A 16,450-nucleotide genomic window follows, 5' to 3' on the forward strand; every position below is an offset into this window, starting at 1 on the left:
AGGGTTGTATGTAATGTAATGTATGTAACATTGGACTTTAGCAGGTTTGATGAGTACTGTCATCCGGTCTAACTTAATTTATGTTTAAAGAAATACTTAAAATATTTGTAATTGTGTGATTGATAATCCGTAAACCATGAAATAAAACAACTGAACTGAACATCTAAACGATTTGTCTATAATTTGTTTTAAGCACAAGTAATTACCTTTGTATATAGGCCATGTTAAGGCTGTGTTAATTCAAATATTCAACACACACACAATACATAATATATAAAATAATAAATAATATGATATGATATATGTGTGTGTTGAATATTTGAATTAATACATTGTGGCCTATACACAAAGATACTTGCTTGTGCATAGACAAATCGTTTAGATTTGCTAATTCACAAACGTATTTAAACAATACAAATACGAACTGATTTTTTATCAAGAGAGTTTTAAACAGGACTCAGGTATAAGATAAGTTGTCTTTTACATTAAGTTTCCTGTTATGGTGAATTAAATGACACAGCATCTTACATGAGTGAATTTGCACGTAAGGATCTGTTATTACCCTCATTTCTGGTTTATGTCTGTTGTTTATAGAACCATTCGCTCCTGCACTTCCGTCCCACTGATTCTACGTTTCCTCTTGGCGTGACACAAAGTGGCCACATGATGGCAATGTTGCTCTACCAAAAATAACCTGTCTGACGCTTTGTTTCTCTGAGCTCGAAACCAGAGGCAATAGAGAGCCTCTTTTACACTTAACTTAAAAATGAAGGAAGCATCTACTCTGCATTACACCAGAAAAAAACAACGTTTTATTCTCTTAAGAACAAAAAGGACTTACACAACATTTTTGTGGACCTCTATATTAGGTTTCTAATTTAAATGTGTGACGCAGTGAACTTTACCAGGTTTAATTAATACCGTCATCCGGTCTAACTATCTATGTTAAAAAAAATACATAATATTTGTATAAAAATATGATTGATAACCCTAAAACCATGAAATAAAACAAGTGAGAACATCATTCCATTTGGTATATTTTATTGTTTCATTGATATCGTATAAAAATATTTTTTTTACAGTGAAACATTCATGAAATTATCCTAAATCATTTTTTCTCAATGACACTAATTTGATAGTTACGACCTATTGACAAGTGTTTCGTGTCAACGCACCATTGCAGATGAAGCGAAAAGCCTGTTTTTAATTGGTTTTTAACAAAATAACTAAACTTATATAATCAGCATAATTCTATTTTTTGGACAGGTTTACGAAAAAAACCCGTTTAATTTTGCAACTTTAAAGTTTTCCGTCATGTAAGATTTTTATCAGCAAAACAAATAATGTAAAAAAATATGTTTACTGTACGAGTTGCTTGAGAAACTAAAGACATTGAATCAAAAGCATTGACTGATATTTTATTTAAAAAAATAATGAGTACGTTGAAGTATTCAGAATTGATTAATCGTTGTAAAAAATAAATGTATAATGTATATATATTTTCATTTATTTATATCAATTCGTGATTTTAATATTGAACCACAACTCACTACATACTAGTAATTTAAATAACAAACCATTTTTTCTCTCCTAATACGTCTAAAGATCTCAAAAAATATTACTTTCACTTTTCGATATGAACTGTTGTTTTTTCACTCCTGCATTCATGCAAATATGTAAGTCAGTCCAGACTCATTATACCACCGTCAGTTTTTTTCAGGATTTTAGGTATACTTATATACTTAGCATGGTCATATGGAAAATGGCGATTAAATACTTTAACATTCCTGCCCCGAGAAATTACATTGAGTGAGCCATTTACGGCTCTGGCCGTGGGATCTCATAAAACTCTAACAGCTTTTTTGATGCACGATGTAAACAATACACAGGCGAGGCGTTTATTGCGTTGTATAGTTTGTTCAACCATTTACAGACACATTCTCCGTAATGCCTGCTGTGCACTTAATTTCTGTCGTCTTAACATCTTTTTAAATATATTCAAACACGATTATCAAAGTGCTACATATGACTAACTCACCCTCGGATGCTTTGAGAGAAGATGCTTTAACAAGTTGCTTAAGGGAGGCTGTTAGGTTGACAGTACTTGTTAAATCTGATACCAATTAAAGTGTTTCCTTATATGTTTTTCGCTACGGGGACCCTGACATTAATAAAGAATAGGACACTATTTCGTTACAGTTGTGTATTAACAATTCAATTTTCTTTAGGTTGTGTGCGATCAACATCCAAAATCAATCTCTGAATGGGTGGTTTAAAGTGGGTAAGTTGGGAAGGGGAGGGTGGAGGCTTTGCATTTGATCTGATGCAAAGCGGCAGATTTCTCATTAACTTACCCGCTTGAATATATTAATGGGCATATTCTCCCCTCCTCTCTCCCGTAGCCCCCCTTTCTCTCTCCCCTGCTCCCTCGCTCCCCACCGTACCCTCTCCCTTTCTCTTTTACTCTCTTTTTCATCCTCACTCGCTCCATATCAGAAGCGCGTCGAGCGGTGACCGTGTGGGGACGCAAGAAGCCAATGCAATGAGGACTCAATAATAGATGCAAATTATCGTGAAAGGACACCGCAAAATATGAAACAACTCATTTTCAACGGAGTAAATCACAGAAAACTGTTTGAAAACTGGCTCCCTGCACCGGAATTGTGATGCTGGATCTTTTGAGTGGCGCTTTATCAGTGGAAGCTGAACATCCGTGGTTTCAAAGAAGCTGTAAAAACAAGATATAAAATCAAAAGTCATCCTTTGATTGGAATCAACGCAGATTGTGGTATTTATATTTTTTCATTTAGAACCACCAGGTGTGACCACTCTGGCTCTGGCTTCTTCATTGACACAAAACAATCAACTAATTCCCCTCCTCAAATAAAAAAAACATCGACTGCAGAAAAAAAGATGAGCTCTTATTTCGTCAACTCACTCTTCTCCAAATACAAAAGTGGAGAATCGTTACGCCCTAATTATTACGAGTGCGGTTTTGCGCAGGACCTGGGAACTAGACCCACCGTCGTGTACGGTCCAGGCACCGGGGCAACTTTCCAGCATGCGCCACAGATCCAGGAGTTCTACCACCACGGCGCGTCTACGCTCTCCGCTGCTCCTTACCAGCAAAGCCCCTGTGCAGTGACTTGTCACGGCGAACCGGGCAACTTCTACGGTTACGATGCTCTGCAAAGGCAAACTCTCTTTGGCGCTCAGGACCCCGACCTAGTCCAGTATAACGACTGTAAACTCGCCACGGGAGGCATAGGCGACGAGACAGACAACGCCGAGCAGAGTCCGTCCCCAACGCAGCTCTTCCCCTGGATGCGACCGCAAGGTGAGTTCCAGTTGCAGGCACTCCAGTTGCCCACTCTCGTGTGCGTTGGTGGGAGTGGGATCAATCTGAGCTGTCTACGCACAACATCGTAGAGCAATTTAGTCCAAGAAGCCACATTTCCTGTGTGTCCGCGAAAGGGAGACAATAGTGGTGTTTTATTGTTTTATGGTGTCCAAAACTTGTGAATCCCTTTATAGTTTAATGACCCTGCTATAGAAAGAAAAGAGAGCAAGCGCGAGAGAGTGAGACAGAGGAAGTCTCATACCATTTACTTCTATTCTAATGTGTGAGACTCTGGCCTACAGCTGATCTTTCACTTTTCACCCCAGTCAAAGTTTTACTGCAGCTATTTTACGACTTACAGTGATGTCGAGGCTTATTTCACTACAGGGTGGCCGTTTCACACAGGTTCTGTTTTTTATCAGACTACACATGGGACGTGAACCTGTCATATGACAGCTCTGTTACAGGGTGTGATGTCCCTATTAGTAGATAATCGTATAAAATATGATTTTTTTTTGTATTTAATAACGCAGATATTCAAGTTAATCAAGGCAAAACTGGTTAGGTGGTCTCCGGAGGTGCACTATAAACCTGATGATAAACTGATAATGTGTTCGAGCTAGCGGATTATCAAAACATTTGAATAAGACGTTTAACACTATCAGAGGTTGCCCCAGAAAATATACTTTAAAGTTATTCCTAACCTCACAAAACAATTTTCTGATTAACCAAACCTTTTTTTTCTAACGTATCTAACGTGTTTGACCTTGTTTTTGCCAGTAGCTGCCGGACGCAGGCGAGGACGCCAGACTTACAGCCGCTACCAGACGCTTGAGCTGGAGAAGGAGTTCCTCTTCAATCCCTACTTGACGCGCAAGCGGCGCATCGAGGTGTCGCATGCCTTAGGACTCACCGAGCGGCAGGTCAAAATCTGGTTCCAGAACCGCCGAATGAAATGGAAAAAAGAAAACAACAAGGACAAGTTTCCCAGCAGTAAGTCAGAGCAGGAGGCTATTGAAAAGGAAAAACGGGAGAAGGAGCAGGCCACTGGGGCTCAGTCGGCAAGTGAAGACTGCGAGAAGACTGAGCAAATATAAAGGAGGCATGGAGTGCATACAGCAATCAGGAGATCAAAACTAAAAAAAGATATATTAAAAAGACGAAATTTAACAAAATTGACACTTCAATCCGCGACGGGTCTTTAATATTTCACTTGAATGAAAAAGACGAGAGATTGTGGAAAGAAAGGACCTTAAATCTCATGTGTGACCACCGAACTTTATGATGACGAACGACATGAAGCATTTCTACGTTTTTTCCCTAATGTCCAGAGAGTAGGCCTATTATTAACTAGCCTCCTTTCTTTGTGGAATACTTATTGTGAAAACTCCGTTTCTATTGTTAGAATTTTGACATTAACAATTACCTTGGCAGCTGTATAGTTCTTAAGTTAAATGGTGCACTTTTAACTGTTCTCACTTATATGTTATGATGATTATGTAGCGATTAATGACTTCCAACAACATGAAACTGCCTATTTATGCCGTAGAATATATTTTACACTACTTTAGTTTTCTCTCAGATTGATGTTATTTTGTTGTCTTTCTTTCTTGGGTTAAGCATGCGCACAGTGAATAAAAAAATAAAAAATGAAAATAAAAAGATGTCATGTGACCCATTGTTTACTGTGAAACAGATTTTGTACTGTATTCGTGAATTGGTTTTTGGGAACTTACGATATGCTTTCATTGTTCATCATCACTTTGTTCTCTTGTCTAAACCTGAAAAAAGACAAAAAACGGGCACAATAAAGTTTACAAGCGAGAATCATGACAACACTTGTTTGCTCTGCTTCATTTATACTTGAGCTGTACAAATGACGTACAACGCCCTGTCACCATCAGCCCACTATATTAATTAATACCACTAGGTCGTATAGCACTGTCTAACTTTAACACTTTTGCAAATGTGATAAAATACTGAAGACTGTATAAAATAAAATAAAATGTAGAAAACGTTATTGTTACTGAATAAACATTCCTGAGGATGTATACCTCAGGTACTTGTCAAATAATTGGGTACAAATGTTCATTTACTATATTAGTTGAAGTAAACAAAGACTGGGAAGCCATGTTAACCAAATTTAAACGACAAGCCAAGCATATAACTAATAATATCAGACAAGTATATTTCATCAGTTTTGCCGAACAGTGCATTTTATGAAGGTTGTATTATTATATTGGACGCTGGCTCGAGTAAAGGCAGTGTTAAGCGTTTGGTAAACTTTTGCAAGCATCTCTGTTATTTACACGGGTACTGGCAGACAGAGAGCAGGTACAATGGCAAACACACACACAAGCTCTAGACAACGGTAAAAGCTGTGGAAAGAGGTTTTAGCAATACACTAAGCCAACCGGTCTCCGTGGAAATGGTTTGCTGGTGGTGATTATTCCGGCTATAGGGATGCGTTGAAGCAGAAACTTCCTTCAAGTAAGGGCCTGAACCATTATACCTTATAGGGGTTCTAAACAGGCACACCAGAATGTGGACACACAGCACAGACCCCAGTAATGACGTCCGTAAGGGTGCAAATCAAGGTGAGATATCTACAGAGCTTGAAATCGTTGCTCTAATATTTTTTTTTTATTGTTATTTGTGTAGTGTCCAACAAACCTCGGACACCTTTTTAAATCTGGACATATTTACCCACTTTCGTGTTGTTTATCGCTGGACATGACGTTAGGTGATTATAGAAGCATAGGCTACTCAAAAGCTCATCTATTTTTACGTTCTACTGTGCCTTTGCCTGTGGTTATCCTTGTCTGGAAGTGAATAATTTAACGTACTTTACGTGGATGGTCGGGCGGTGTACATTTTTTTCTTTTAGTCTACATTAGACAGAGCTGCAAGACGTCTGGTATTCATTGGAGGGTTCACCGTCACGTGCCAAATGTCACGTGGTCCGTTTGGAAACGGATGATTTTTTGGTGTAAATCTAGTCTGTAATTCCATAATATATCACTGGACCTCGTAAAACAGACACTAACCCCCTCCCTCAAATTATGAGTTCACTGTATTATGCCAACGCTTTTTTCCCTCAATACCAAGCAGCAAGTTCGGTTTTCCCGACTGGAGTGTTTCCTGAGCAAACTTCTTGCGCCTTTGCGTCTAGTTCACAACGGGCCAGCGCCTATGGCTCGGGTACCAGTTCGTCGTTCTCTACCTCCACCCCCTCGTCCTCCGCATTTCAGCCGAGTTTGTACACTAACTGTGGAAGCCTTTCCACCCAAAACCAAGGCATGTACTCCGTAGCGTATGGGCTGGGCGCTGGCTCTTTGAAAGTGCAGGGCTCACCCTTTGAGCACCCAAGTCTGTCCGTAATGTGCGCCATCGACCCTTCCAAGACGACCAGCTGCGGAAAGGAGGAACAGCGGAGCTGCACTCAACGAAACGAGGATAACCTCAGAATATATCCGTGGATGAGAAGTACAGGTTTGTGGTAACGAACGTTTATAAATGACAGAATGTGAGTGTGTCAGTGCTGAAGAGTGTATATGCGCACGTGTATATGTGAGAATGTATGTGTCTGTGTGTGTGAGTGTGTGTGTGTGTGTGTGTGTGTGGGGGGGGGGGGTCGATTACAAAGAACTCTCTTTAACTGTGCATGTCGAAGTGGCCAGGGAAACTTCCAGAAATCTGCCTGCAGCGTTCCCCGACTGCTCAGACTTTTATGCATATACGACTTCATTAAAACCACAATTTTGGACTTTGGATTATGCATAAGGCAGCCTTGTGATGAAAAAAAGATATGGGTGGTATAGGGAGGAGGGAGGGGGCGACAGTGCTGTTTTGGCTTTCGGAAATACCAAGGCTAAGGACTAACATGTCGTTGTTTACTATGGCATGTCTGAGTAGGAAGTAAAACAGTAAAACAGTATTTCCAGACGAACCGAGCAATACGCCATCGACAGGCAAAACATTGGTATTTAATGCAAAAATAAGTGACTCCAGATTGTTTATTGTAAAAAATTGAGCTAATTATCTTATAAAGTTGCAGAGTGGGACGTATAGCTTTGCTCTGGATGTGTTTTATGAGCTGTCAAAATGTTTGATAAATTATACGAAAGTATTGCTGCATGTGATTGCAAAGAGTACGCTTGTACAGTTGTATAACCACATCAAGTATGTGTGTGGTGTGGTGTTGAAGGAGTAGGGAGTGTGTGTTTCTGTGTGTGTCAAGGTAAGTAGCTTCGGTAACATAAACTGTTTTTCTGTTGTTCACTGTTATTAAGTCTACATTTTTGCATGTGCTTTTTTGAATAGCCAGGAGAGACATTTTTGGACTTACTGGAAATGTTTTTTTCCAACAATAGTTTTGGCCTTTTGTTGTAAGCACTTGAGACTCAATGAACACCAAAGATAATATCTATTCACCACCTCTCATCTAGTTCGTTAAAACCATAAAATACCTCCTAAATATTTTACATAGTTAAAATATTTACATTCTTTCTAGTGGGTATATTTACTGGTATATGTGGTTTTATTAAACATTAACCAACCATTTTTATTTATTATATATAGGCCGTATTTTTTTTGCTTTGTATATTAATATGAAGAGCTCATTTGCTAAAACAGACAGGTGATATCCTTTAAACTTTAAAAAAACTGTATCTGATAAAACCTTTATCTGTTTTTGCAAGTTAACTCTTCGTATCACCATGCTGTTATTTGTCTATGCATTTGTGGATGCATTTTTTATGCGGCTCTGTTGTTTGGGTCTACCCATATTTTGTTTGTTTGTTTAATTTTTAAACAAAATATATCAATGTGTCTCTTTAATTTAAATGGAATAATTCATAATAAGCACAATTATGTGCAGGCATCAATTGAATTGCACCAACAGAATTAACTATAAAGACACACCCACACATCGATAAACATAGATGCAAGGGCTATATCGTTTTATTATTGCATAATGTAAATAGACAACGTTGGTGTTTTATATATGATGTATATAATATTTATTATTACAGTTTTTTCTTTTCAGTTCACATTCTTTTTTTACACAAACACACACACGCGTACACTTTCAGTTTTCCTTCCTCGAGCAATATTATTAAGAAGGTCTTTTTCAGTTGTTTACAATTGTGTTCATCAGAGACACCAGCACAGCAAATATGCCACTCCATTTAAAAATAGCTGCTTCACCATCGTGAACTTAACTCATAAGAAGAGCCTTATGCTTCTGTTTCTCTTTCTGTTTCCTCTTCCGATTTCTCAAGAACTTAATTTAACATGTATGCAGCCAGCAGGCTTATCACACAGAAAGTGACACGTCGCCACATACTGAAATAAGAAACACACTGACCAAGGAGAGCAATAAAAAAGTTCAAAAAGCACACAAACGTAAAACAGACTCCATTTGTCGACGGTCAGTCCAAAACGGAAACGGGTGGAAAGCAGTCTGGTTCTCATCGGCGGGGGCGCTGAACCGCACCAGGAAGATTTCTTTTCTATTTTAATACCGTTGGAGTTGAGTCATACCAAGATGGATCCGCGAATGCTACAAAGTCTCTGGGAAAAGAAACAACCGTATAGTTGACTATGGGCATGTTTCGCAGGAGGTCCAAACGCTAGACTTTCCAAAGTGCGAGAGCACAGTGCACCGGTTTTCAAGGGTACTTGTAGACTTTACTTCTGTGTTCATTCTCTTAAGGATATACTATATATATATATAGTTAACTAAAAAATTAACTTTTATTTTTGCTGCAGCTGAATGTGTTAATATCACAATGTCACACGTCGCATTAATATGTTGGCATAAAACATTTTTTTCTGGTTTAAAGCATTAATTTAGAGAAGGGAGAAACATATCAACCTATTAAACATACAGCAGGAATCATTGGGAAATATATAAATATATCACTATTTCTTATGGGCCAAAAATACCTAGGGTTTAATAATCCACTTTTAAATGTAAAGAATGCATAAGAATCAACACAGTCCTATTGTTTTTACCACAATTTGTAGGTAAAAACTTTTTTTTTACCTGCACAAAACTGCAATGCCATTTCGTGACATTTTGTGTTGATGCTATTGTTTTGAATCTTATTATTTTTATACATAGACTATTCGTTCAAAATAACGTTTTTAGCTGAATTTGAATTGCTTAGTTGTATGAACCTGCTAAGTTATTTTGTTCCGTGAATTTTCCTGCTCGTCACTTACACCTCGTGTTACTTCACAGGTGCGGACAGAAAGAGAGGCCGCCAGACCTACAGTCGCTATCAGACACTGGAGCTGGAGAAAGAATTCCACTTTAACCGCTACTTGACTCGCAGAAGGCGCATAGAGATCGCTCATGCCCTGTGTCTAACAGAGCGCCAGATTAAAATATGGTTCCAAAACCGAAGAATGAAATGGAAAAAAGAGAACAAGACAGCTCACCCCAGCTCTCCTGCTGCGGAACCGACTGGAGGAGATGAGGAAGAAGAAGATGAGGATGAGGAATAGCAGCGACAAAAGACGGAAGAAAGAAACTCGTTGCAACAAAATAAGTGATGTGATTTGGTGATACACTGAGTAAAACAAACAGTACTACCTATAAAGTTTCTGCCCTATAAATGTAAACTTATGTTTATTGTTTAAAACTCGTAAAGGCACTAAAACATTAAGAATTCTTTGGTATAAGCAATATTTCGTTTCTTGCAGTTGTATTAAATATGCTACTTTATGTCCTCCAAATGTTAGTACTTAAACATGGAAAAGGGAGCCTGACAATTTTACTGTGTTCCATATTTAATATATGTATATATATATATATATATATATATATATATATATATATATATATATATATATATATATATATATATATGTGTGTGTGTGTGTGTGTGTGAAAGAGTGTGAGTGTGTGTGTGTTTTTAGCCTCCTAAATGTATGTCTTTTTTGTTTGTAATTCTCTAAATCGTGTACATTGGACCATAAGATGAATTTAGTTGTATGGATTATGTTGTCACATGGATTTGTTCCAATAAAACGAACGTGATTTTAAACAATCTAAATTTCACCTTATGATTATCATACTTTGTCCTTTATGCATTTTTTTCACAGCAAAAAAAAAACACACACAAAAAATAAAATAATAATAAATGAATAACTTATGTTTATAGATGTGATAGAATAATCGCTTATTCTAAATAAATTTGCATTATTGTCTGCCACAAATCAAGAGTGTATGCACCAAATATGTATTTATATTATGTTTTTATTTTCTTTATAAATTTTAGTTACGTAGTTGTAATAATGTACTATTAACAGTACATGTGCAATAGTTTATTTCACAAATACATTCTGCATGTTCAATTGTTAAGCAACATCGTTTGCGCTCTTTCTGTAGACTAACCTTATGTCAGGAAGCGGCCAAAGGAGTGTAGTTTCATTAGGGGCTGTAAACTAATGTGTTTAGTGCATCAATAAACAAGCCGGAAAACGCCATAAAAAGAACAAAAAAGTCAACAGAATAGACAACAGGTCTCTCTTTTTTCTAGGGTCAGTCCGTATGTCAGTACTGGCTGTTCGTTTAACAAAGAATAGCTTTTACCTTTCAGAATGAAAGCGATGCTCTCGTGCAATCGAGTTCGGTAAATGGTTTCATCATATATGAAAATATATATTTTGCATATATGTTTATCGTGCTGTATAATTGAAAAATAAAGCTTTGTTTTAGTGTAGACTTTTTACGGTTTGGCCAGTGTGACAGCGAAACACATTCATTGTTGGTATTTCTATTGTTTAATTATTCAAACACGTATTTAAATTTTAATTTTCATATGGACTATATTATAAAAGTGTCAAGCATCACAACTCAGGAAGGTATTTAAGGTAGCGTATCTTTCTCAAATAGTGCACTGACATATCCCTACGTAGTTCAGATTTAGATTCTGCTATGTGGGTAGGTGCACCAATATGATGCATAAATAAATTATTTACCTATAATCGGACGGGCTACAAAGAACATAATACACACAATAAAATCCTACAATCATGTACTCATATATTGTTTTACAAAACTGGTCGCATTGTGTATGATTACATCAATATATATATATATATATATATTGTTCTGCAACCAGACCTTGATAAAACAAGCGGACGGTTTGTGTAAAAAATAGATAAATACATTTGGTTTATCATATATATATTATATATGATAAACCAAATGTATTTATTGTTCTGCAAACACACCTTGAAAAAACAAGCGAACGGTTTCTGTAAAAAATAGATAAATACATTTGGTTTATCATATATATATATATACGTATATATACGTATATATATATATATATATATATATATATATATATATATATATATATATATATATATATATATATATATTGATGTAATCATACAAGCGGATGGTTTGTGTATATATCTATATATATTGCAGAACATAATAATAATAATCAGGTAAAACATTATATATATATATATATATATGTATATATATATACTTATATATATATATATATATATATATATATATATATATATATATATATATATATACGTATATATATATATATATATATATATATATATATATATATATATATATATATATATATATATATATATATATATATATATATATATACATATATATATAATGTTTTACCTGATTATTATTATTATGTTCTGCAATATATATAGATGGTTTGTGTATATATCTATATATATTGCAGAACATAATAATAATAATCAGGTAAAACATTATATATATATATATATATATATATATATATATATATATATATATATATATATATATATATATATATATATATATATATATATATATATATATATATATATATACATATATATACTTGTACATATACTCATCAAATGATGCTGAGCTTTTGGAGGGAAGTGCGGCAGATTCTTTCTTCACTTCTCATCAATCGTCGAATAAATATTTAATCACTACAAAGTCCTGCGTGAAACAAACTGAAAAATGCCTTTGTGAAAGAAAAAGATGGCGACGGCCGATGCACTGCTGCTAAAGCAGTCATGAAGAAATGCAATAAATTCCTTGTTGTTTTATGAAAATTTACAACTTTGTGATAGAACTTTATGAGTGCCTGGGTCCTGGGATTGGCCGAGGATGGTCATGTGGATGGGTAACCGTGAACATGAACTTTTTATGATTTCCCAAGTGGTTATATTGCAGCATTCTTTTGGCTGCTGCAGCTTATGAAGCTTCGCTGTGTTGTTTCAAGGTTCTCGTTTCGTTTTATGGTGTATTTTGGCATACAAAAGCACGTATGCAACTCAAATCTGCTCATCTGCTTCAATGTATTAAAGAGGGAGACCAGCCTCCTCTGCGCTACGCTATGCTAATGTGGCCGACAATGATTGGGATTTCCGCTGCAATGAAGAGCCTGCCTGAGTTCTGGACACGCAGTAGGTTCTCATATAATTTTTCATACGGGGATCTGACTCCCGTTGACTAACGCGAACGAAACGGATTGATGGGACGGCGCTGCTGTCATAGACACTGCTTCGTGCTAATGGCGGGAGCGGGTAGGGCAGCAGGGCTTCCCCAGCGCGAGCAACAACGAGAGGTTCTTCTCACTGTCCTGGCGCTGGGTGACGAATTATCAACAAAGGTAAGGCGTTCTGTCACCACCAAGCAAAATGCTTAATTTTCTTTATTTTAAGCTATTTAAAATACAACCTATTTGGGCTGGATTCTATTAAAATTAGGCGCGTGGACTTTTTGTAAACATCTTTTGGTGTTGTTCGTTTCCATTATAATGCAACAGACATGTGCTTTTAAGGATTTATTAAACCATAAGTTTGTTCATCGTTACGGTTTTTGTATGATCAATTCAGTTTTTGTGACATGCATAGTACGCTCCGAGATGCTATGATATGGTTTGTTGGACCAGCTTTGTTACCAATCAGATTGTAGCTCGACTCCTGGATCATTTACTACGTGGAATGCTTAATTAAGTAGCACGAGGCAATGCGACATTCTACCCACTATGAAATACATGGAGACAATGCGAACACAGAATATTAAGATTAAAAACAATCCACTTGAGCTCCTAAACATCTTAACACATTCCTGGATGAGTGCTGAATGCCTAGACATGTGTGGATTCTTTGCTCAGTTCTACAGTCGAGCTTGCAATACGCATCGAAGGTCCTTACCCTGCCTCACACACTCACACACACACACACACACACACACACAAGAAAATCTTTCAATTTATGCAACTAATGTCCTTGTGTTTTACTAACAAAAAGTATACATATTGCAAAACCTTTGTTTAGCACGTTTACACCTGGCCTGTGACACTTATTTTTAACTTGTTTATACTGCCCTTCACAGCCTTTATATAGGGACTAACTTAAACAAAATTTGACTATGATGAAAATTCGGATACTTAATTGTTTTCAAGTAATGGTGTACCTATTTTTCTTGTTAAGATGCTCATAAGTAAAAGTATACATATATAATACATAAGGTGCTCAGACACAGAGTCATACATAACATACATAACACATGAATGCATCGTGATTGATTTATTGTACTTTTATGGTGATACTGGGGAAATTATAGTTTTGACATATGAGAAAAGCACTGGACAATCAAGATGTTTGACTGCGTGGTCACTGTAGGCATCTGCCCTTGGTTGATGAAAATTAGTCTTTGACGCAGCTTTTTAGGCTCGCCCGTTTTTCTCATCGTTTGGTGCCATCTAGCGTCCTGTTTCTCCTTTGACAGCGTGCCTCCTCAAGTTTTGCAGTGTGTATGCGTGCGCTCTCGAGCGCCGCTGTGTGTGTAACGGAAGAAAGGAAGACAGAGAAAGAGAGGCATGGTTTATGGCAGTGTGCATTTGTTTGTCGCACAGTGTGTGTGTGCGTTTCCTTGAGTGAGTGTGACCTGATATTTTGTGTGTGCGCATGTAAAAAGAAGGGAGAGGTTTACAACTGTGTGTGTGAGAGCGAGAAAAGGGGGAGGTAGAAAGAGTGAGAGAGAGAGACTTGGTTTATGGCAGTGTGCATTTGTTTAGCGCACCGTATGTGTGTGCGTGTGTCTGTGTTTCTTTGCGTGAGTGTGACCTGACATTCTATAGCAGTGTGAAAATGTTCACCTCTTTCTCTGCGTATTTGTCTGTTCTCTACATAAATTGCTGTGTGAACGCGCATGTGCCTGTGCTTTCGTCTATCTAAATATTGTCCCTCTGTCTTTGCTCCTTTCTTTACTTATATTCAATATCACTCTCACCAAGCACACTTGTAATATGCAAATGCTGATAGAATATCTCTAAAATTAAAGCGCACGCCGCACCGGGGTGTAGATAAGAAGTAAAGATGGGAGGGGTACAGGCCTCGGCCCGATGGCAGTGAAACGTAAAAGAATGCAGAGGCTGTAAATTCTCCAGGCTGTTGTTGCCGCTCTTTGAAGTGTCTGCATTCGGGGGAGATTTGTGGTGCTCGCCCAGAAAAGCGGAGCCTTAAGGCCCGATATCCCTTCATACTCTCTCCTGCCTCTTAAACCCCTTCTGAACGTCAGCAGATGACCGTTCCAAGGTTATTGCATTCTGCAGCGAATGAAGCGCGTCGAGGCTCAAGCGCTGTCTGACCTGAGTGTTCACTCACCGGAAATTTAACCCCATTTAACACACCGGCAAAACACACACACACACACACTTAATGTACACATAACCTTATAAAGTCCACGTTTATGCTATGGCTAAGTCCCTATATTTAGAGCAACAAAACGAAAAACGTTCCGAGTGTGCACGATGCTCGCAGTCAAATCTACTGCATCTACAAGTCTACTGCTTTAGTGTGTACACTCCTCATGAATTTACGTAATATATACCAGTATGAACATATTTGTCATAGGGGGCTTAAACACCTAAAGTAATTACTGGAAAACATTTTGCTTTTCAAGGTAAATACTTTATTTCCGTGATATAAAAAGTAGACAGTTTAATGTTGTTTATTTGCAGTAATATATACAACAAACACGTATAACATACATTTGCAAACGGCAATCAAATACAAGTTTTACATGTCACACATTTTATAGCAATAATTTCATAAGTTTCGTGTTGACACTTTTTAACAAAATGTCGCCAAAGCCTCATGAAGCATATTTAAAGCATATATATATATATATATATACACACACACACTCGAGAAACACTCGACACAACACAAAGTATAATTCCGAGACAAGTATAAACCCGAGACACAACACAAAGTATAATTCAAGTATAATTCATTAATAGCTCTTTTTGTCTATAACACTGTGTACATTGTTTTATTTACATTATTGGTTAACGTTTTCTTCATTTATTCTCATATGCAATATAAATATAGCAACATTGCTAAACACAATTAATAAAAAAAAGATATACATAGATATATTACATAGAATACATACTGTGATGCTGTCGACAATGTATAACAAAAAATCAGACATGTACTAGCACAATCAAGTTATTTGAATAGCATAATGTTAAATTAGTTTCATAGTTAATTGAAATTGCTTAAATATATTGCTTAGTGGAACAGTGTAAAAAAACTGAAATGCAAAGAAAATAAGTGTATAGATAAACCTACCTTTACACAAATCAATGTTTGTCAGCGACAAGTGAAAAAAGAGAAAGAAGAATTCCCACGCTGAACAATTTTAATGTAGCATGAATTTGAAGCATTCATGACGGCGCTACTATTATGTTGTATTCATTATAAGTATATGACCCAAACCTAGAGTCAAATTGCTAATAAACTGATTCCTAAATATTTTAATAAAATATATTATCCAGTTTTATAAAATAATTATTAAAAGCAACAGAACTGTTTTACCATAAACACACGCACAGAGAACAGCAAACCAGCAAACAAAACAACCAAAATAAATAAGCTCCTTGTCCGAGTCCGTGTGAGAAAAAAAAAACTTATCTTCCTTATCAGGTTGTATTTTAAGTGACTTTCCATGTCCAAAGCATAGACGTGATTTGTAGATCTAAAACAGCGTATTTCAGAGATCCTTCCACTCCTGGAACAGTGCATTGAGCCGTT

General features: G+C 36.6%; 3 protein-coding genes across 5 annotated transcripts in view; all 3 read left to right on the forward strand.

Moving 5' to 3' along the window:
- Positions 1-2,394: 2,394 nt before the first annotated feature.
- hoxb8a (homeobox B8a) lies at positions 2,395-5,176 on the forward strand. Of its 2 annotated transcripts, none has more exons than XM_007232233.4 (2): positions 2,395-3,337; positions 4,121-5,176. In XM_007232233.4, exons 1-2 carry the CDS (start codon positions 2,914-2,916, stop codon positions 4,435-4,437), a joined length of 741 nt encoding a protein of 246 aa, XP_007232295.1. In that variant the 5' UTR covers positions 2,395-2,913; the 3' UTR covers positions 4,438-5,176. The 2 variants fall into 2 exon arrangements, with proteins under 2 accessions (XP_007232295.1, XP_007232296.1); XM_007232234.4 differs by having other exon boundaries at positions 2,396-3,337; positions 4,124-5,176.
- Positions 5,177-6,337: 1,161 nt separating this feature from the next.
- Positions 6,338-10,404, forward strand: hoxb7a (homeobox B7a). The gene is made up of 2 exons (XM_007232235.4): positions 6,338-6,832; positions 9,588-10,404. Exons 1-2 carry the CDS (start codon positions 6,403-6,405, stop codon positions 9,851-9,853), a joined length of 696 nt encoding a protein of 231 aa, XP_007232297.2. The 5' UTR covers positions 6,338-6,402; the 3' UTR covers positions 9,854-10,404.
- Positions 10,405-12,597: 2,193 nt separating this feature from the next.
- Positions 12,598-16,450, forward strand: part of hoxb3a (homeobox B3a) — a 48,349-nt gene continuing 44,496 nt past the window's right edge. For both annotated transcript variants that reach the window (XM_022668450.2, XM_022668451.2), the window contains exon 1: positions 12,598-13,014. The gene's annotated coding sequence lies outside the window, so the exon portion shown is untranslated. The remainder of the gene's footprint in view (positions 13,015-16,450) is intronic.

This window comes from Astyanax mexicanus, chromosome 19, assembly GCF_023375975.1.
Source record: "Astyanax mexicanus isolate ESR-SI-001 chromosome 19, AstMex3_surface, whole genome shotgun sequence".
Taxonomy (NCBI): Eukaryota; Metazoa; Chordata; class Actinopteri; order Characiformes; family Acestrorhamphidae; genus Astyanax; species Astyanax mexicanus.

What these genes read in the sequence shown, in the direction of transcription:
- hoxb8a (XM_007232233.4), top strand. Translation starts at nt 2,914, where the DNA reads ATGAGCTCTTATTTCGTCAACTCACTCTTCTCCAAATACAAAAGTGGA. An exon ending in CCCCTGGATGCGACCGCAAG is followed by an intron (nt 3,338 to 4,120) that starts GTGAGTTCCAGT and finishes TGTTTTTGCCAG; the next exon opens with TAGCTGCCGGACGCAGGCGA.
- hoxb7a (XM_007232235.4), top strand. Translation starts at nt 6,403, where the DNA reads ATGAGTTCACTGTATTATGCCAACGCTTTTTTCCCTCAATACCAAGCA. An exon ending in TCCGTGGATGAGAAGTACAG is followed by an intron (nt 6,833 to 9,587) that starts GTTTGTGGTAAC and finishes GTTACTTCACAG; the next exon opens with GTGCGGACAGAAAGAGAGGC.